The sequence below is a fragment of the Peromyscus californicus genome, unplaced genomic scaffold, assembly GCF_007827085.1.
Source record: "Peromyscus californicus insignis strain IS unplaced genomic scaffold, ASM782708v3 Scaffold_7__1_contigs__length_154581171, whole genome shotgun sequence".
NCBI classification, from domain to species: domain Eukaryota; kingdom Metazoa; phylum Chordata; class Mammalia; order Rodentia; family Cricetidae; genus Peromyscus; species Peromyscus californicus.
Window position 1 is genome coordinate 99,452,340 of NW_026294595.1, and position 22,390 is coordinate 99,474,729.

At 38.7% G+C, this 22,390-nt stretch overlaps 2 protein-coding genes across 5 annotated transcripts in view; one reads left to right on the forward strand and one right to left on the reverse strand.

The window, feature by feature from the left end:
- Positions 1 to 4,537: 4,537 nt before the first annotated feature.
- LOC128102486 (sodium/potassium/calcium exchanger 5) lies at positions 4,538 to 12,188 on the forward strand. The gene is made up of 5 exons (XM_052726289.1): positions 4,538 to 4,853; positions 6,743 to 7,023; positions 9,308 to 9,514; positions 11,098 to 11,199; positions 11,672 to 12,188. The coding sequence occupies exons 1-5, from the start codon at positions 4,720 to 4,722 to the stop codon at positions 11,992 to 11,994; spliced, it is 1,047 nt and encodes a 348-aa protein (XP_052582249.1). The 5' UTR covers positions 4,538 to 4,719; the 3' UTR covers positions 11,995 to 12,188.
- The window catches only part of Myef2 (myelin expression factor 2), a 31,900-nt gene continuing 21,576 nt past the window's right edge, over positions 12,067 to 22,390 (reverse strand). Inside the window, exons 11-17 of one of the 4 annotated variants that reach the window (XM_052726285.1) lie at positions 22,052 to 22,102; positions 21,706 to 21,774; positions 21,293 to 21,391; positions 20,942 to 21,013; positions 19,149 to 19,357; positions 18,933 to 18,984; positions 12,067 to 12,740 (exon numbers count right to left, since the gene is read on the reverse strand). In XM_052726285.1, the coding sequence (XP_052582245.1) occupies positions 12,577 to 12,740; positions 18,933 to 18,984; positions 19,149 to 19,357; positions 20,942 to 21,013; positions 21,293 to 21,391; positions 21,706 to 21,774; positions 22,052 to 22,102 (716 nt within the window). In that variant the 3' untranslated portion in view covers positions 12,067 to 12,576. The remainder of the gene's footprint in view (positions 12,741 to 18,932; positions 18,985 to 19,148; positions 19,358 to 20,941; positions 21,014 to 21,292; positions 21,392 to 21,705; positions 21,775 to 22,051; positions 22,103 to 22,390) is intronic. The other 3 variants (XM_052726287.1, XM_052726286.1, XM_052726288.1) reach the window with 3 other exon arrangements.

Genomic DNA, 22,390 nt, shown 5'->3' on the forward strand with positions numbered 1-22,390 from the left:
ATCTTAGCCATTGTGACAGGTGTAAGATAGTATCTCAGAGTCATTTTGATTTGCATTTCCCTGATGACTAAGGATGTTGAGCATTTCCTTAAATATCTTTTGGCCATTTGAGATTCTTCTGTTGAAAATTCTCTGTTTAGCTCTGTAGCCCATTTTTAGTTGGATTATTTGGTATTTTGCTGTCTAGTTTCTTGAGTTCTAACTTTCAAGTTCTTGGAAATGTGCTAGAAAACTGTCAAGGATTCTTGGCTCCCAATAACTAATTTTCTCCTACTTAAGAACAGAATAGGGGACTGAAGATTGGCTCAGTTGGTAGAGTGCTTACCTCGCTTGCACAAAACCCTGGGTTCAATCCCCAGCACTGCACAATCTGGGAGTGCTGGCACAACTGCAATCCAAGCATTTGGGAGGCAGAAGCAGGAGATCAGAGGTTAAAGGTCATCTTTGGCAACACTGAATTCAACGCCAACCTGGGATACATAAGACCATTCCAAAAATGGGAAAAGAAAGTCAAAAAGAGCATCAAATAGAGATAGTTATGGTACCAACAGCATGAAGCCATGGCAATGCTATCCCCCACATAGGTCTGCACCTATAATTCCCACATTTACAAGCTTTACAATCCATAAAACTAGACTTTGTTTCTTCACTCCCAGGTTCTGATTTGTTTGTTTGGATGTGCTAGGTATTAATATTAAAGCTAGGGACTTGCGCATAGTGGGCAAATGCTGTTTCTTTGTAAAATATAAATTCCAAAACTCACATCTGAGGAGAGGTGATATTATGAATGTGAAAGTAAGTTGAATGACATATTGTAAGATAGTGCCTTCATTTCTAAAATGAAACAATAAATTATAGAGCAATCTGCTTTGCCTTTTTGTTCAATTTTAAAATTCTACAGCGTTAGTAATACATATACATCTATAAATGTACATACTGATTACATTGTATATATTAAGACCAACAAACGTAACTCAGTACCCTTGGAGGTTTGGTTCTGGGACATCTCCAAGAACATCAAATTCTGAGGACACTCAGGTCTAGCATATAAAATTATCTGTTGTGCGTGCATAGTATTCACCACCCTCCAAAGTACTTCAAATTATTTCTAAGTGGTTTATAACTAATACAACATGCACTGTGTGCAAATAGCTCTACACTGTATTCAGGGGAAGTCTTGTCCATATTCAGAATGAAGGTAATTTTTTCTCTGAATATTTTTGATGCATGGGTGGTTGGATCTGAAGTATGGAACCTGCTGTTCCCATATGTAAGATTTACATATGTCTCATATGTATGTCAGTCTTAAGTACTAAAAGAAACACTGTGAAAGCCCACAAGTCATTTCTTTCTTCTCCCTTCATTGTTCACTGAAGTCAAATATAATTGACACAAAGGCAAATAGGAATAGACGAGGCCTGGACTGGATTCTCTCATTCCAACTGTTCTCAACCCTGTTCACAATTATCAGGGGGCAGAAAACTCAGCAGAGCTGTTCAGAGCCTCACACCAGATAATTCCCAAAGGATAAACATGGTAGCTGGGGCCTTTCCACTAACTTTTTCTGTTTCAGAAGAAAAGCCAAAGCTCTTAGTTTATAGGGTCCCCAAGGCCATCCGTGATGTACCTCCAATCTTACCACCTATTGTTTTCACTTGGCGCTCTTCATTCCAGACCCAGGTCCATTTCAAATATACAGGCTCTACAGATGCTGCCTCGGGATGGCTGTAGGCACTTAAGCTGCCTATAATACTTGTACTCACATGCATGGGGTAACACCTTCATTTCGAAGCCTCCTCTCTGAAGTTACTTCTTATTCCATGACATTTTACATCTTCTCTATTTTCACTCTTTGCTGCTTCTAAAACCCCATGTATTTTGCTTGTCTGCCCCTCCCCCACACTATAAAGCCACAAGCGTAGGAGCCTTTGTCTCTTCACTGTCATGTCCTGGCACATGAGCACCTGGCACAGTTGCATTGGTACTCAGCAAAGAAAGGCAGGTGATGACAGCTGCTTAACAAACTGCCTCCCAAAAATCGTTTTTATTGTCCCTCATAGTCTGAGGGTCTTTACTGAGCTCAGCTAGCAGGTTCTTGCTTACGGTCCCTACTGCAGTCATAGTGAGAGGACTGATATGGAATCATTGAAGGCTTGCTCTACCACATGCCTGGTACCTAAGTCTGGAAGACTCAATATCTGGAGGCTGAGAAAGCAAGGATGTTGGGGGTTTGTCTTTCAATATGGGTTCATGAGGTCTCTCTTATATGGAGGTTTCAAGATAGCAGGACTTACATGGTGTCTAGGGCACTAAAACAAATGTCCCAAGAGAGGACACTTGAGGAAATTCTATCATTTTTCTGGTGTCCTGGTCTTGCAAACACTCTAACTCTGCTATGGCTCTCAATTAGTCAAAGGAGTCACAAAGGCTCGTCTGTGTTCACACATGCTAGCCAGGTGCTCTACCGCTGAACCATATGCTCAGTCCCCTTCTTTAATAAGAGACAGAAAAATTATTGGAAAGGATGTGGAATAAAAATATTGTAGTGAATTTTGGGAAGTTTAATCTGCTACACCCCAAACAAGGAATTTCTAAGGCCAAAAATCAATGTTCCAGCAGAAATGAAAGAAGTACTTAAGAGCAAGCAAGAACAGTCTTCATAGACAAGCCCAGGAAAACACTGCCACCCATGACAGAGAATGACCCAAGTAGACCAGAGTTTGAGAACCAAAAAACCAGGCACAGAGCAGTAGGAACAGTAAAAGCAGTTCTCATCAAGAAAGGACTGCCATCAAGTCTTAGAAACCCGAATTCTAGTGTCTAGGGATGATACGCTTGGCACACAAGCTTGAGGAGGAGTTCAGATCCGCAGGACCAAATATGAAAAGCCAGGGGAGGCAGAAACAGGATTCTTGAGGCTTCCTGACCAGTCAGTCTAGCCAATGAGTTCAGTGAGGCTGCCTCAAAGTGATGAGCAAGTAAGGAAAAGACACTCGACACTGACATTGGCCTCCACATTCACACACATAAACATGTACACACACACACACACAAAAAAAAAAAAAAAAAAAAAAAAAAAAAAAAAAAAAAAAACAAACAAAAAACACGTTGTAGTTGAGTAATTTTTACCATCTAGCATACTACCTCCATCTTAAACTTTACCAGTACCTGGAGATTTCTGAAAGAAAAGACTTAGTTACTGTTTCTTCATTATGGCTTTCTTTTTTTCTTTCCTTAAATAGACCTCTCAGCTCTAACACTGAAAAAGCCACACAAGACTCTTCCTAACATCAGTTACGTGAATGGATTTGCATGCTAAGTCTGGAAGATACCCACAAACTACTCAAATAATAGCACAGGACTTTCTCATGCCTTAGTGTAATTTTTGTAATGCTAGATTGAGCTTTTTAGACTTCCTCTTATTTCTCATTAGATAATGTTGGTATTATAAGTGTATAAACTCAATCGAGCCTCATTGTACATCTTAAGAACTTTTCTTCTTCCAAGTTAGGTTAGGAATCCTGAATTACTGAAATCTGTTTTTCAAAGGAGTTATTTTTGCAGCTCACCTACAGCTGGAAGCCATCAACTCTAAATTGGCTAGTTTTACATTTATTTATTTGTTTGGGAGTAAAGGCGTGCCATGGCACATGCTGAGGTCAGAGGACACCTTTCTCATTCGGTTATCTCCTATGTGGGTTCTGGGAATAGAACCCAGGCCACCAGGCTTAGTGGCAAGCACCCTTACCCCCTGAGCCATCTTATTATCTTGTATATGTATATATGCATGTACATGTGTCATGGTACACCTGTTGAGGCCAAATGACAAGTTTGTGGAGTCAGATTTCTCTTTCCACCTTTCCATGGGTTCCAGGAACTGAACTCAGGTTGCCAGGCTCACACAGCAAGCATCTTCACCCACTGAGCCATCTCGCCAGCCCTCCTCTCCTTTCTGTAAAAATGTTAGGTAATGAATTCATAAGAAAGCAAGACACAAGATTCCTCTATTTTCTAACCTGAATGCTTGACTTTCCAGCTCCAGGTATAATGTAAAAGCATAATTTCTGAGTATCTTTAATGCAGCTCAATTATATACACTTGTCATTTTATCAGCCATAGTAATCATTTCCTTTATCTTTAGCCCTTGGATTGTCGCAGGATGTTGCAGGTGCAACTTTCATGGCAGCAGGTAGCTCCGCCCCTGAACTAGTTACCGCCTTCTTGGGTAAATATTCCTTCGATTTGCTGCTTATTCAGTGTGTTTTTAGTTTCTTCAAGGCAGCTTTAACTTAGCTTTAACTTACTATCTTGCTTCTAGGTGTGTTTCTCACAAAGGGAGATATTGGCATCAGCACCATTCTAGGATCTGCCATTTACAATCTCCTTGGCATCTCTGCTGCCTGTGGCTTGTTATCCAACATGGTAAGAAATCTATTCAGGGAGATGTACTGTCCTGACAAATTCTAAAATTAAACAGCCTTGATGAACAACATAGCACTGGAAATGCATTCAAATTTTATAACCAGTAGAAAAACATTTATTCAATTTATTTAACCCACAAATATCTTTTATTAATCAAATTTTTAAGTCAGTACAGGTTTAGAACAATTTTTCTTTAAATTCATTTTTCTCTATGTAAAACATAACAACCTTTTCCCACAAATATACAAGCAATTTCGGTATTATACTAAGCATTGTTCTTGAATGACTTAGGCTGTAATGCAGACAGTAAATCAAACCACCCTTTTCCAGGTTTCAACACTCTCATGCTGGCCCCTGTTCCGAGACTGTGCAGTGTACGCAGTTAGTGTAGGAGCGGTTTTTGGCATAATATTTGACAACCAAGTTTACTGGTAAGCTTCAAATAACTGTCACTCGTATCTAAAACATAATTACAGAGAGAATTTTTGCAGTCTGATGGCTTAGTAGTGTAGTTTTTCTAAAATGTTACTTCAACTCACTTCTCAAGGACCTGTCACTTCAGCAGCTACTCCAGTCTCAGAGGATTTCTTCACACAACTACTGATGGCTTCTTCTTTCCTTCCCATCGTCAGCCGGCTTCCCTCTCCTGGTCACTGGAGGCAGCCACTCTTCCTGTTTACCATGGCCTCCTTGTTCAGAACTTTCCCAGCTTGTTGTTACTTCAAGCTCCAACTGTTGGTGCTCTCTTCGACGAGGCTGTTGCCTACCTGGCCTTGGTTAGAAGTGGTCACAATCACAAAAGCTTGGAGAACAAGTAGAAGCCCCTTCATTTCTACAGTTTCTCCCATCCTCCCAGAACAGAAGGAACTGCAGCCTTTTCTAACAACCAAGAGTGTTACATGTCAATATTAGAAACCTGTTGCTTTCCCATAATCTCTCCACACCTAGCTGGCCAAAGAAAATGAAGAAGCAGGGGACTCGGTGGGCAGATAAAAACTTGCCAAATCGGCCCAAGCATCTCCTAGGCCAATGGTCTTCAACCTTCCTGATGCTGTGACCCTTTAATACATTTCATGATATGGTGATCCCCAAACATAACATTTTCATTGCTACTTCAGAACTGTAACTTTGCTACTGTTATGAATCCTAATGTAAATATCTGATATGCAGATAAGTCTTAGGTGACCCCTGTGATAGGGCTGTTCAACCCCAAAAGGGTTGCAATCCACAGGTTGAGAATCACTGTCCTAGGTGTTTATCATTATGCCGGGCACCACAAAATAAATAAATAGAAAACATATGGCCATACATGTATGTGTCCAGACAATGCCCAAACAGGGAGAAAAACATGATAAATGAAAAGCCAGGCTGCTATTCAACAAAGAACCCTGGGATTCAGCTGTCATCTGTGACAGGGAGCATGACAATATCCAAGCACATATAAACACATTCCCTCATTAGGGAAATCAAAAACTATTTTTTATTTATTTATTTTTTAGCTACAGCAGAGGAGTGATTCATTCGCTATGAAATAAAATAACAATATTCAAATGTGATGAAATTAGCTAATAATTACAGTAAAGTGGTGGGAAGCCAAATCATAGACAATTATTGGTGCCTTAAGTTGGAAGTTCATTTTTTAAGAATATCTTTGATCTCTTGTGAGTATAAGCCAAATTCAGCTACAATAAAATAGTCAAAGGGGGAAACAGCGCAGACCTAAAACCCCAAAACTCAAGTAGAAGAGGCAGGAGAATTGCGACTTTGAGTATTTGAGGCCAATCAAGGGTATATAGTGTTCAAGACCAGCCTGGGCTACACAGTGAAACCCTGTCTCAAAAGCCAGTAAATTCCCACCTCCAAATTTCTTCTAAATCTCTGGAGAGCAAATTGCAAAGTTCTATCTAAATCTAACATATTTTGAATATTTCACACAAAGTTCCTACACCAGAAAATCTAACAGTATATTCTTTTCTAATTATTAAATATTTGGGGAATGTAGTAAGTATGTCAATGAATAAGTTGGAAAATGTCCATTACTAGTTTTAGTTTGAAAAATCTCCAACTATTTTCAAGGCATTTTTAAAAGGAATCTATAAAGACAGATGATGGATTTTATAATCCTTTTTTTTTTAAAAAAAAAAAAAAAATAAAGTGTCTGGCTTTTATCAATGAGTTTATAACAATACTATAACCAAGACTGGGCAAGAAAAGTGTTTCAGGATAGTTCCTTGACTTTTTGAATACTGCTTTTGTTAGAAAATACTGTTTAAAAATTACTCTAGACTGGCTCAATTACACACACACTTCTCATTTCCAGGTATGAAGGAGCGCTGCTGCTGCTCATTTACGGGCTCTATGTTTTACTGCTGTGTTTCGACACTAAGATCAGCCGATATGTCATGGAGAAATGCAGTCCCTGCTGCCCCTGCCTTGCCGGAGTTCTGGAGAGAAGTGAGCAGCAGACACTGCTGGGATGGGAAGATGAGAGCCAGCTCTTCACTCGCCGCCAATCAAGGACAGACAGTGGAATATTTCAGGAAGACTCTGGTCACTCCCAACTTTCTCTAGGTTTACACGGTCTTAGTGATATTTCTGAAGGTAACGACAACATCCAGCCCACTATTTCATCTAACCATGAGAAACAGTTCTCATTTCAAGTCAGTAATTAGCACATGCTTTTGAAACACACTATGGAGGCAGAGATGATGGAGTGCAGGTTCTGGCCTTTTAAGAGCTTCCAATACACATTCTTAAAATTATCTTAAAGTGTGGGGCAAGGGGGATATACACAGACATGGAGGGCAGAGGTCAGCACCAGGTGCTGTTCCTCGATCCTTCACCACCTCATTGAGATCAGTCTTTCATTGAACTTGTAGCTCACTGATTAGTTTAGGCCAGCTGGCCAGTGAGCTCTAGAGATCTGTCTGTCTCTGCCTTCATAGCACTGGGATTACACAGATGGGCTGCCATGCTTTTTCACATGGATTCTGGGGATCTGAACTCACATGCCTATGCACCAAGCATTTTACCCACTGAGCCATCTCCTCAGACCCAAAATCAGCTAAAATTTCAAAGTGTAAGTTCCATAAAAATAAATAAACTGTTACTACTATGGTTCATACATTAGGCAGATTGAATAAACTTAGAGGACACTCAAATGGGAGATGTACATGGAGAAAAGAGCATTTGAACTGGGTCTTGTGGGATAGAAAAGGCTTTAACTCAATAATCTGCTATTGCAGTCAGGAAGCAACAACTGATACCTTTATTGCACAGATGATCCAGAGATGTGAGCACGCTCTATGGATTGAGGCCAGAGGACAAGCAAAGGCTTGCTCACGTGGTGCACAGACAGAGTGCCGGTCATACATGCAGAGTGAGGAAGCGGAGGAACGGGTGGACAGGAAGGAAGTGCAGAAGACTCTGACTCTTGCAAGGCAGGTTATGAGGGGGAAGTCATAGCGCTGCACACAGTGTTCATAGGAGACTGAACCAAGACAACAGGACACGGACAAAGCAGTGAAGGCAGTGAGGCTAAAGCGAGCCCAGGTGGACCACAGGGAGGAAGCACCAGCAAACACTGGCAGCGGAGGGCCACACAGAACCAGAAGCAGAGCTGAAGCTGGGGCTGGAGACTTCACTGGTGAAATGAGAACATCTCTGTAACAAGTGGAAGTTGAGGAAAGGGGGTGGTTTGGAAGAATAGAAAGAAAACAAGCAGGTGAGACTGAACCATGTGAAGTAGAAACTAACCATGAGCTTGGGATGTTCAATATGCCCATGTCATTTCTGACCAGACAACTTTATAAAAGTGATTCCAATTTCAGTTAAGTGATTAGGAAGGAAGCTTCCAGTTTAATACTTTTAAAAAAAGTGACATGACTTTTTTCATCATTACAAAACATACTTTGTAGTCTTTAAGGTAGAAGAGATTTATAACAATAAAAAACCCTCAAAAGTATCAGTCAAAATAGCCATGTTAAAATTATATCTAAATTAATCTTTAATTGTTTGGGTCTTGTAAACTTCTATGAGTTATAGTATTTGTGATTTGATCCAATCTTTGCATAAGTGCCATATAAATTAGTCCACAGCCTGGTCCCACTTTTATCCAATCTACTTGTCATCCCTGTCCCCTGAGCACACACTCCGGAGCTGTACCAGGAGGCCACTAGGCCCAACTTTCTCTAGATTCCTTCTGGCAACTGTGAAGCATTTATTTAGTAAATGAGGAGACACAATGAGAACTAGCTGGAACATTCCCTGAGCCTCATCAATTCTGGAAAAGGGAGGGGGTGAAATAGCTTGAGGAGGTGGGGAGCCAAGTTAATCCTAAAAGCACAAAGTCCCTAATGATCCATACTGCAGTGAAGCAAGAGTTCCACCCCTATTACTCTGTAAACACTGTCACCAGAACATTCAGGAAACAGTTCAAGACATTTGAGTCAAGCCCTCCGTGAAGGGGAAGCTGACCATCACAGAGTTTCAGTTAAGTTTCTTTTGACCAGCAATAACAGTAATGAAGTATTCAAATGTTCTAGGATCAGTGGTTCTCAACCTTCCTGATACTGCAATCCTCTTCATGTTGTATTGACCCCACAACCATAAAATTATTTTCCTCGCTACTTCATAGCTGTAACTTTGCTACTGTTATGAATCTTAATGTAAATAACTATGTTTTCCGATAGTCCCAGGTGAACCCTGTGAAAGGGTAGTTCATCCTCCAAAGTGGATCGTGACCCACAGATTGAGAACCACTGTTGTAGATAGTCTTTCAAAAATGTATAAAGTAAAATTATTTCAACACAGCATTCTAAATGGGCCTTTCTAATATAATTGGTCATTTGAGAAAACTCAAAACTGTTTAATTCTTCCACAACAGATCCACCAAGTATTTTCAGCATGCCTGAAGCAGACTTAAAAAGAATTTTTTGGGTACTCTCTCTTCCTATTATTACATTACTTTTTCTGACAACACCAGATTGCAGAAGAAAGTTTTGGAAAAAATACTTTGTGATAACCTTTTTCATGTCTGCACTATGGATATCTGCATTTACATACATCCTGGTTTGGATGGTCACAGTAACAGGTATGTAATTTAAGTATAATAGCACAACAAGAAAATTATTTCATGTAAGAAGAAACTGCAAATATTCATTTAAAGTAGTATCGAGAGCATACATCTTTTCAGCAAGACTAAAAACTAATGTTGTTTACAAAAGATGAAAGCTTAATATCATAGCCCAACAAGCTCAGGTTTTGTGAGTTACATGCCAAGGGCATTCCCCACTATTACACAGCCTGGGGTCTAATTCATAAGCTATCTTTATAATTACACAGGATTCATGAGAACTCTTCATACTGAATTTTAATCCACAATGGAAAATAAGAAAGGAACTGACTAGGGTTTGGGATAAGAGGTAGGTGCTTGCTATTTAACTAGATGGTATTTTCTTTTGCTTTACAATATGGCAATGGAAACACAATGCAGATGACTAAGTGAGTATTAAGAGTTTAGTTTTAGGCTTCTAGTATCTTCACAAGTAAGTTTTACTGCTTAGCCATAATATGTTCTGCCACCCAATGAAAAACTGACTATAAATAGAAATGAAAATTAGGATTCTCTCAAAAAGCAACCTGAACTAACTTACATTAAAAATGTATAATCACCTTCTGGTATGCGTAAGTCACCCAACCTGTTTGTATCAATGAAACTCACTGACCACAGTTGGGTCGAGTCATCTCCTTACATGTCTATATTGCTGTTTTCACACTGGTGGGACTAAAGAATTGCAACAGAAACCACAAAGACTGCAAAATTGAAATAATCAATACCTGGCCCCTTCTCCAAAATGGCTGACCCCAACTTCTCCCAGATAACTAACTTTATTATAACTGTATGCTAACAAACAAACAAAAACAATAGTTTTCTTTTTTATGAAGATGGTAAGAATGTCCAGGTAGCTTGCATATTCACTGTATCCAATTTTTGCCAGTTCGAATAGCTGACATTAATAGGAAGAGTAGAATCAAATCCAAGATCACAGATGAGTAACTAAGACAACCAACAGCAAGCACAACACTCACTCTAGCCATGTTTGCAATTACAACAGTTACCTGTCCCCACCCTTTTGAAATTGGTGCTGTATGTTAGACTCGGGCAGGAAAGGAGGTCCCTGTCTACCTCAGAGATCTATGTACTTCCTTGGAACAAAACAAAGAAACAAAAACAACCCTCAGTAAACAAAGTAGCCTTTCAAAGTCCTCATTTCAATCTAATAATGGATAAAATATCTCTAGGATGCCTAACTTTCAACTACTTGAATAAACTTCAAGAAGAGAGAAAGTAAAGGATCAGTTCACCATACAGCAAGCAACAGCGACACCCACAGCTTCCCCGAGATGCCAAATATGAGTTCTCATTGAAAGCATTTTGGTTGCTCGATATCTTCAGATATCTGTCATTAAAAATGGGTGTTGCCCTGTTACCCAAACTATCAACCTGTCTCAAATACTTTGCCATCTAGAAACCACATAAGCATCCATTGATTCAAAAATCTCAATCTACTTAAATATTTTTTACGAATAGGGAGGAAGCATTCAAGCTGTCTTCAAAAACTATTTCATATAAGATGTGTGATTTGTAACCTGTAGTCTCTGTGTCTATGACAGGGGAACTACTAGGAATCCCAGACACGGTAATGGGTCTTACTTTATTGGCAGCAGGTACAAGCATACCAGACACAGTCACCAGCGTGTTAGTTGCAAGAAAAGGTAAGACTGGAGGTCTCCCAGATGCACTGGCTGTCCTTTAAGCTTGATTATCATAAAGCAAGTGAAATTAAAGGTAATAATACTTCCTCAAGTAACATACTTTGAAGAAAAAAGAAGTGACTCACAGGAAGCATTTAGATTTTAATAAAGGTTAATTCCCTCAACCCAATCCCCCAAAGACTGTTTATCTGAAATGTGCATTAGATGGTAATTCACTGTCAAATGAAAATGAAAAGCAACAAGTAAGCTGCATACCTTATTAAAAATGGTTTAATAAATAAAGGTAATTATTAAATAAATGTTAAGACTTTAAATACTAACTCAAGGAAATACAAATTCAATAAGACTCTTGCTCTAACAATAAGTTTTCTAAAACTAACCAACAAAAAGTATCCAGTGTTTTTCTTATGAAGATTATTAATAAAATATAATATCAGTGTGCACATTTTAACAACATGCTGTTCTTTTGCAGGTAAAGGAGACATGGCTATATCTAACATCGTGGGATCCAATGTGTTTGATATGCTATGCCTAGGTCTTCCCTGGTTTATTAAGACTGCATTTACCAATGCATCTGCTCCTGTGGAAGTGAATAGCAAGGGCCTCACTTATATAACCATCTCTCTCAACACTTCAATTATTTTTTTGTTCTTAGCAGTTCATTTTAATGGCTGGAAACTAGACCGAAAGTTGGGGGTGGTCTGCCTAGTGTTATACTTAGGACTTGCTACCTTATCAGTTCTTTATGAACTTGGAATTATTGGAAGTAACAGAATAAGGGGCTGTGGAGTTTGATACTTTTAATAGTGTTATGTGGGAAAGGTGGAAATGGTAGAGGGACAAAAAAGGAAATAAACAAAACAAACAAAAAAGAAAAACCAGGTCTTCATTTAGGTCAAATAAGAAACATCCTCAACTTTAGAATATAATACTTAATTACTATTCTTTATAAGCAGAGAAAAGTAATTTAAACCAAACCAAAATCATATCCTAATTTGTCTGAGCCCTTTCGTTTCATTAACAATCGATACAAAGCAGAGATTTTTTTTTTTGGGGGGGGGATGTCAACTTACAATAAGATTGGGGAAATTAGAACAAACAAACCCTCCTACTGGAAACAACAAAATGGCTGCTTATTTCATTAAAAATGGTGTGTCCATCCACTGAAACTCAATGACCAGACTTGCCAACTTTAGAAACACAAACTTGAGAGAACGAAAATCACAGTATATTTTTCAACATTATACTGTTAAAAGCTGGTGGGAGTTTTAAAAGTTCATTTTTACAGCATTTGTAAGCATACAACATTACTAAAAAAATGACTTTTACTAGGAGATTCAATAAACAGACGAAGGAATGTTCCAACCATGCTTGAAATTATGCATTACGATCCAAGCGAACATCGATTTCCCTGCCACTGATTTTGATGCCGTTCATTATTCTGCAGGCCTTTTCAGCTGACTCTGGGGATTCAAACCTAACTGTCCCACAGCCTTTTGACTTGCCATTCTCCATCTTGATTTCTGCAAACATTACATGACCTGTAAAAGGAGAGTTACACAATTACTAGTCCATTTAAATGGGTTCCATTTCACTAGACACGTTTTAAACTCCTCAAAGCAATGGAGATCATAGGTAATTTGGTTAAACATATCAATAACATAAAATACATATATATGAGCATTCGATTTATAGTCTGAATACAATTCCTATATAATGACTACATATACATACATTCTAGCCTACATAAAATTGAAACTGGACATTGAGTTTGCTTTTAAATCCCCAATTTCTGTAGTGGATGTTATAGCAATAAGGCTAGCTAGCACAAATACCACCAACTCATCATGACCCCTAAACAAGATGACATCTTTAATCAAAATTATACAGTTGCTCACTGTTCACTTTCCTGAATCTTCTTCCTTCTCTTTTACCTTCATTTCACACTTTTATCCTTACAAGAGCAAATGTCCATAAATCTAAGTTCTGCCAGGTCACAAAAGGCCCAGCAATTCTACTTTTCAACTACCGTGACAAAGCCATCTATTCACTATCACAATTTGGATTCAAAATCTTAAGGATGGCATCCAATAAGGAAATGGTTATAAAAGACAGCAGATTTAGAACAGTAAAGATAAAAAACAATGATGTTAAAGGGAAATCTCAGAGAGGCTTCCGGAAAGGACAACGAAACCTGACAACTGTTTTTATACAATTAATCACTGTTAACTCTAGAGTAAATCTATAGTTACTGTTCGATCAGTAACATCAAAACACAAAGTAGCCTTAAAATCCATCAGTAAAACCAGAGTACTTCTGAGAGTAAAGAGGAGTGATAATCACGTGTAAATAAAGACAGACCAATAAGACTACAGCTCAGGAAACTAGGATGCATGATAACCAATGCAAATAGTCCATAACTTAAGGACACAACCACTTATGTAATACTTCCCCCACACAGGATGTACCTGTCATCAGATCATGCTAGACTTTGAATATTACAGCAGCTAAATTACTATGTGTTAATTTCAGTCGGTCAGCAAAACCACACAGTCAGACACATTTAGTTTTACAAAGGGACAAAAAAGGAAGAAAGAGAAAAGTAAAAGGCAAGGGTCTGTCAAGTGAAACCCTTTCCTGGTGAACGTAATGAGTATTACTCTTAATGAATAAGGAAGACTGTTGCCCTGTTAAGGGCATGAGCTGAGCAACCTCTTATCTACAACATCCCAGGCTACTTTTGTGCTTCTATCCACTTTCTGCTATTGCATTTCTTTTCAAAGCTAGCTGATAACCAACCCTTCACCTTCTCAACACTAAATACTCAAAGACAATGTCAGACTGATTCAGAACCATGTCTTATAAAGCAAACCAGGAAACTGAGTGTGTCCCTAAGAGTTACAAAACATACTAATACCAAAAAATTACATAATAATTAAAGTAGACTGAAATAGTATTTAGCCCACAACTAGTAAAACAGAAAAGAAAAACAGCAATTTTATTTTCTAGTAGAAAAAACTCACAGAATGACATTGAGATATATATGCTAAAGGAAACATTAGTGGTTGGTTGTCTTAGTCAGGGTTACTATTGCTATGATGAAACATATGACCAAATCAAGTTGGAAAGGAAAGTGTTTTTCAGCTTATACTTCCAAATCACTGTTCATCATCAAAGGAAGTCAGAATAGGAACTCAAGCAGGGAAGGGACCTGGAGGCAGGAGCTGATGTAGAGGACATGGAGGGGTGCTGCTTACTGGTTTGTTCCTTGCAGCTTGCTCAGCCTTGCTTTCTTATAGAACCCAGGACCAGCAGCTCAGGGATGATACCATACATAATGGGCTGGGCCCTCCCCTATCAGTCACCAACTAAGAAAATGCCCTACAGGGCTGCCTACAGCCCAATCTTACAGAGGCACTTTTCAACTGAGGCTCCTTCCTCTCAGATGACTACCTTATGTCAAGTTGACAAAAATTAGCCAGTACAGTGGTAAACAAAACAGTGCAACTTCCCAAATCCTCCAGCATGTTGGGAACTGGCACCCAAGAAGGAGCAATTCCATTAAGGCAGCATGCTTTGGCACAAGGTGGCACTTACAGTGATCTCCAAGGCTGTGAAGAATTTTACAGGCTTTGAAGCTGGAGGGTCTTCCCTTATTCTAGTTTTAGCTAAAAACTTAGGTTTTTCTAAGTTCCACAGCCTAGGGTTGGTTATAAGCAACAATGGGGTTTACCTGAGCTAGAATCTTGAAAACATGTTACTATCTCTTGCATAAACCATCTTTCAATATTTCAGACAAGATTCTCTTTCCACTTTCCTCTTAAATTGTTCCTATTAGTTTAGAGAGTCATCACTTAGGCATCCAAACTCCTAACCTCACAGTGGTCTCATCTTCCCTTTAAGACCTCTCAGCTAAGATACCAGAACCTTCTCAGTTAGGATATTTACACTCTAGAGATCAGCCCCCACACACATTTCCACAGTTAGACTACCCTAAGCAAGAAAAGAATCCTAAGTTGCTGGCTGGCTTGGTTATTTCTAGAACTTGGGGACTGAGCCCAGGGCCTTTGCATGCACCAGCAAGTGCTTTAATGCCAAGCTATATGACACTATCAACTTTGGGGTTTGTTTTAATTTACTTTAAACTTTTTGACAGTCTCATTAACTTGCCCAGGGTAGCCTATAATTTACTAGCTAGCCCAAGCAGTCTTCCTGCCTCAGCCGCTCTGAGTGCTAAGACTACAGGCATTCACCACCGCACTGAGGTGAATAATACATTTCCTAACCCTATGAAACCACAAATTAAGGTATTTTCTTTCTAAAATAATTTAGGAGAAAAAGTTTCAAATAATTCAATCTGCCTAACTTTTTACATGCTGAGGAAGTCTTCAAATGGCCTACTGTCTTGGAGGATTTCAAGAAACTAAAAACAAGACTGGCATTTTATCAATTGTACAGGACTAAGCTCTGCCATAAGGAGATTGGACACACTGCAGTCATAGAGCAGGTGTGAGAACTATTTAGTACACAATAAAAGAAAGCTTTCCACTTTATTTAGTTCAGGCTTTTGGAAATGGTACATATTTGGGGAAAGGCTGGCATAGACCATAACTAAAAATAAGCCAAATTAATACATTTGTAAATAAATAACAAAATCTGCCTAAATAAATCTATGACATTACTATCCGGAGTTCAAAAATGTTGCCTTTGGGGCTTATATTAGCAAGGCACCTGCCAGTGAGCTACTTCCTGGCAGACGTTGTGTCTAGAGTACCACTAGATTCTTGTTGAGCAAGAAAGAACATTTACTTAGCTAGCATGGGCTCAGGAAAACAAAACACAGCAAATGAACAACAAAACAAACCCACTTTTGTGGCCAGAGGTCATTATTTGTTTGTCAGGTTAAAAGAACACTATTAGCCCGGCGGTGGTGGCGCACGCCTTTAATCCCAGCACTCGGGAGGCAGAGCCAGGCGAATCTCTGTGAGTTCGAGGCCAGCCTGGGCTACCAAGTGAGTTCCAGGAAAGGCGCAAAGCTACACAGAGAAACCCTGTCTCGAAAAACCAAAAAAAAAAAAGAACACTATTAAAACAGAAAAACTGAGATTTACAAATAATGTGGTATGGCAGGAAACAGAGGGTTCAGTCCAAACATGTCAGATAATACTCTGGCAATAATAGAGATTTAATTCTCTATTACTGTAACTTATTTTCTGTGTCATCAATGTAACTCCTGGCTAAAAAAAAGGGGGAGGGGATGATATGGAGTTATATAAGTATGGTATTAAATATAAAATCGAAAAGCAGCTTTCATAGCTAATCTGGAAGTAAAAAACCAAACTCATTAACCTTTTAACTATTGGCTAATTCAAAAGGAGAAGAGAGGAAAACATGAGTCCCATATAATTGAGCCGCTATTTTTAAATGCAGACTTGGATACTTTCTCTTCTCACAAAATGCCTTCTGTCACTATCTGTCAATGCTACCCCAGCCCTAGCTTTGGCTGTTAAGTGTTACTCCTACCTGACCTCAAAAGAGCACCTGCTTACACAGTGTATATACTTACTCTACATAGGCTACCAACACCCTTACAAATAATGCACTAAGCTGTTGTTTCTCAGTGGTGAACAATTGCTAACTCACTTGACTTGACAAGGTTTTTGTAAGAACTGCCTCTTCTTTGAATTTTAAATTAATGTAAAATAAAAGGCCCATCAACAGAACACCTTAGACAGATTCATAGTGTAGATTCTTTAAAAACTTAAATATCTGATTTTCTTCATCTCCAAAGGTCTACCAGAGTACCAAAAAGTCAGTGATCATAGATTTAATGAGTAAATGAGTAAGTGAATGAAGATTTAATCAGAGTACTTATGAACATTTTGTAATCCTCTATGTGTACAAAAATAATAAAAGGTACTAGCTTAAACAGGTAAGAATTACCCTAAAGAGCCCCCATCTAGGGTAAAAGAAAATTAGTAAATCATTAAAATAAAAGCTAAAAGGAAATGAAGTATGAAGAGCTATGAGAGTCAGTAGATAATAATATTATTCTTGACAGTAGTCCACAAAGGCCTTTTCTTTCCTTTGCCTCCAGTACTAGGAACTGCCTTGAGCCTCATGCATGATAGGCAAGCACCCTACCACTTACCAACATCCAGTCTCTCTTGGTTTCTTATTTTATTTTTTATTCTGAATAACTTTTTGTTGTTGTTTTATCTTTATTGAAAATATTCTTCTCTCATATAACACATCCCAACCACAGACCCTCAACTCCTCCCAACCCTCCCTCCATCTACCCTCTCCTCCAGATCCACCCCCCACTCCCCTCCACCCCCCACCTCGCTTCCTCTTCAGAACAGCAGGCTTCCAAGAAACAAAAGCCAAACAGAACAAAACAAAATACAATACAGCAAGGCAAAAGCCCTCATATAGCTGGACAAGGCAACCCAACAGAAGGCAAAAGGGTCAGGGATACAACCACTCCCACTATTATGAGTCCCACAAAAACACCAACCTAACAGTCATAAGATACATGCAGAGGACCTGGTGCAGAGCCATGCAGGCCTCATGATTGCCCTTTCAGTCTCTGTGAGCCCATGTGAGCCCTGTTTAGTTGATTCAGTGGGCCATGTTCTCCCGGTGTCTTTTATTCCCTCCTGAGTTTTTATTTTTATAATGAGACAGTCTCAATAAACTGTCCAAGCTGACTTTGAATTAACTCTGTAGCCCAGGCAGGCCTTGTAGCATCCTGCTTCAGCCTCCTAAGTAGCTGGAATTACAGGCTGTACCACCAGGCTCAACTAGGAAGGTTATTTTTGTGGAAAAACACTAAACTTACTTGGTTTTTTCATGCCTTAAAATACTAAAGATATTGGGCATAGTGGCACACACCTTTAATCCCAGCACTCTGGAGAAGAGGCAGGCGGATGGATCTTAGTTTCTGTTAACTATAAGAGGCCAATGTAGTACTTTCAGCCCCCTTTCAGCATAATGTGCTACATGAATATCTTAGTATTGTGATTTTAGGCTGGAATTCTATATAATAAAAGGAAAACTGTTGCTCTGTGCCAGTCACTCAATTCCCCCATTATCACACACACACAAACACACAACATACAACACACGTGTGGGGGGGGGTAATCAATTAAGATACTTTAAAACAAAAGTGAGTATGGCACAGGAAAAGCTTTATTTGAAAGTAATAAACCAGACAATAACAGACAGACCTACGTTATATAACTAAGGTCTGTAGCTAGTCTCCTGATAGCCAAGAAGAGTTTCCAAAGGACTAGAAGAGCCACCAAAATGTATCTGTGTCTAGCAGGGTTCTATGCTACCAGCTTAAGGTTCCTATAGTATGCAGGCAATAGAGTGCACAGAACAGACCTTCCCATCAACTATGCATCAGCAAGCAAGTAGACATGCCTTTTACTAATGTTTCTCATGAGAAAAAAAGAAACTTTCTAATGGAAAAACATAACCTTTTTAAAATCTGGTAATAAACAAAACTTTTTTACAACAAGTAATGATGAGCTATCCTGTCAAGTCTGTACTAAGCCTTGTTGTTTCTTCTAAGTCACCAGACAACAAAACTATTACTTATCTGAAGTTAAGCCAGAAAAGAATATGACTGGGATAAGCCAAGATCTAAACATGGTGTTCCAAAGTTTAAAAATCAAATTTTCTCCCAAAGAAATGTCAGCATAATCTGCAGCTACTGGTATACTTACCACATTGGCTGAATTTCTCTTTTAGTTTCTGCCAAGTCAAGTCAAAAGGTAGCTAGAATGAAAAGAGAAATTAGCAACATATTATATACATAATATTTATATTTTCAATGTATATGAAAATAGTGAAATAATTATTAACAATAAATATTCTACACACACACACACATAAAAAGATATAAAAAGAATTTTAACTTTGCAATACATTTATTTGCTTACATTTCTAACAAATATCTGGTTGCCTTTGGAGCCTAATCTGTCTCTCATTCCGCTTCCCATGGGACCCGATAAGAAACCTCGGTCTACATCGATGCTCCTTTCCAGTATGGCTCCAATCCCTGGCCCCATCCTGTCGAAGCTGGAGCTCATGCGGTCCAGTCCCATCCCCATGCCTCCAGTCACACTGCTCATGCCACCCATGCTGCCACCTGCAATGTGAAGAAGGGCAGGAGGATTTGGGAGTTTCAAGTTTTAAAAACAAAACAAAAACAGCAAAAGGAAAGATAAGACAGAAGAAGGAAAAAGAACAATTAGTTTTGAAAAAGTAAGAAAAATTCATTTCTATAACAGAAAATTATTTTCATATAGAAAACAAAACAAGTAATAGAGTTTGGAATACATTTGTCTAGTTGAAAAAACTTAACTTTAGTCAGAATATAATTATATATGCCTCTATAAAATTATAATCATAAAACATCATATATTTAATTCCTCCAATAACTTTTATATTACAGTATTTTTAATTCTTGTATTTACTTTTGCAATAACAGCAAATATAACAACTTGAGAACAAAATTATAGAGATAAATACAAATTGTTGCAATTCTAACATACATGTTGCTCTCCTATCACTCTCCCTTACACCTCATTCCTTTCCTTGCTCACCTTTTACCTCAGTATGTGCACCTCTGTTTCCCACACAACTTCTACTCTGATATCAATTCAACTTTTAGTAACCATAGGCAATAGTAACTCAATATTACACAGAACTTGCAAAGGGAGAAACAAAAACTGTTATTACTCTACTTTAAACAAAGCTTGAGAAGTGAGTTCCTTGTTCATATCTCCTCTTATGCACTGGTTTTTACTTCTAGTCTCCCTTAATTATCCTGATCTCCTTCTGAAAATGTAACTCTTCTTTCTCATACCTAACATCTCGACATGAAAATCCTCAAAACATACTGTGACTTCCCAGCTGGCTTTCTGTTAATACCAAGTGTAACTGGGGAAACAGAAATGCAAACACAGAGATAAAAGAGGAAGGTAAGGACATTCCTGAGTGGAAAATGGATGTTGAAGGGTGGCAGGAAATACAATGAGAAGCACATGGTAAGCAAATGTATCCAGCGGACAGGATTTCAGATATCATGTTTAGTAAGTTTACTTCCTGTTCCCTGAAATTTCACCACCCAAAGGAAGTCAGCAAGGTATGGAGATTTCCCAGGCACAGCCAAGTTGGCAATACCTGTCAGAAACTCAGTCGTGTGTGCAGGCTTTCTGTGAGGTTTACTACGTAGGAGCTGATGCGAGGTATTTGGCATTCTCTAGTGCTGCAACACGCTCGTGGTTTTGAAAGGTCTAAGAAGAGAGGAAAATAACCATCTCTTCGTGCTTATTCCTCAACTTCAGCAAGTCCCTAAAATTTGGTGTTTTGTCTCCATCTGCCAGAGGCATAAGGCTTACAGATGAAACAAGCTAGTAGCTGGTACAAAGTAAAACAGAAATGAGGCTGGTACTCAAGCAACAGCTGTTTGTGACATGGGATGTGCAAAGACAGTTCTTGGACTGCTACTGAATAAACATTCTGGTGTTAGTTGAGAAATACCAAAAACAAAGTTAATTTTCAAACATCAACCAAACAGAAATGTTTAAATCATTAAAGTTTCTCAAAATATGATAAGACACATTAACACATAAGAGCAAAGTATTACTGTACTACAATAACTACTCTTGCAAACTCCTTGCAAGCACTCAAATACTACTCAGTAAATTCTATTAAAATTTAAACCTACTTATTCCAGTTCCTACTGGACCCATGTTAGAAGCTCCTATTCTTCCTGCAAACCCTCCAATCATTGCACTGCCTAAACAAGGATGGAAAGATAATATACTAATTAATTTAAATAATGACACTTCAAAATGCCCAAGGTACTATACTCACAAATAACTAAACATTCATAAAATTTTCTGGAAACAGAGTTAAAATATTTAAGATACTATAAAAGAGAGACATGAAATTAAAATCCTAAAGTGTTTTCTTCTAGTAACAATTACGTAAATTATAACTTAAAAAATTTTCACCAAAAAGAACAGCTTTTAAGAATATGACCTGCAAAACAAAAAAAGTATGCAACCAGCCCTACCAAGTCTACCAAAGGAATCGCCAAAGCCTCGATTTATTCCAATATCACCACGTCCGAAATCTCGCTCCATGCTACTAGTCACTGCACCACGGTATAGCTCTGAAAAGATGTGCAACAAATTAACCCTTCTTCAAGTATATCAGTACATGGAAAACCATTCAGGAATATGTCTAAGCTAAACTGAAGAAAAAAAAAGCAGAAGTTATCAATGCAAAACAGTCTGTGGCATACCAACTTACCTCTTACCCTCACTACACAACCCACTCCTCCCTGCCATGTTTACAAATGTCCTCTAGGGCCCAAGTGCCTTCTGAAGACCCCCACAGCATCTATTCCTACATGTGTGTCAAAATGAGTATCTCAGTACTAGGGAAAGTAAAGATTATAGAAACCCCCAGAGTTCATTCACCTACCTCCCATTCGGCCAACTCCACCAAATCCTGCCATGCTATTCATTGCTTCCAGACCACCAAACCCAACTCCTACGAAATAGAGAATCATTTTGAGACTTGACTGTAGCTCTGTAGATGAACGGTACATTCTGGAACTGTGAAGTCACCAGTGAGTGCTTCCTCCATTCCACCTTTTGCAGGTACTTAACACATCACCTTCCTTTAAGGGTGTATTAGGCTCAAGTTTGCCAACAGCATTTAGAACATGAGCCAACAATAAACCATGACTTTTTTTCTAAAATTCTCACAGTTTCTAGTTTCTTTAAAATGGCGATGAGTACATGCAAAAACAAATACTTATACATACCTCCTCCAATTCTATTCATTCCTCCAAAACCCGGACCATCCATTCCCATACCTCAAATAAAATACACAGTATGTACTTTCAGTAAATCTTATTTTGTGACTAACGAATGACATTATAGCAAAATAAATACCATTGGTTTAGTCACAATGGAACACTAGAGAAGCAGGTGCAGGGTATAGAAGGATGGTTTACAGAGCTATGTCATAGTGGCTGACTAGTCACCGGTCTTCAAAACAGGCCTCTGAACATCAGACAAGAAAAAAAGAGTTTACTGGTCACAAACAACAGCCAGTTGGAGAGCATCTAGAACCAGTGTGCACTCTTTCAGATACAGTGATG

Coding starts and splice junctions, on each gene's coding strand:
- LOC128102486 (XM_052726289.1), top strand. CDS start 4,720: ATGCAGACAGTAAATCAAACCACCCTTTTCCAGGTTTCAACACTCTCA. Junction 4,854..6,742: donor TTTGACAACCAAGTTTACTG/GTAAGCTTCAAA, acceptor TCTCATTTCCAG/GTATGAAGGAGCGCTGCTGC. Junction 9,515..11,097: donor TTGGATGGTCACAGTAACAG/GTATGTAATTTA, acceptor TGTCTATGACAG/GGGAACTACTAGGAATCCCA.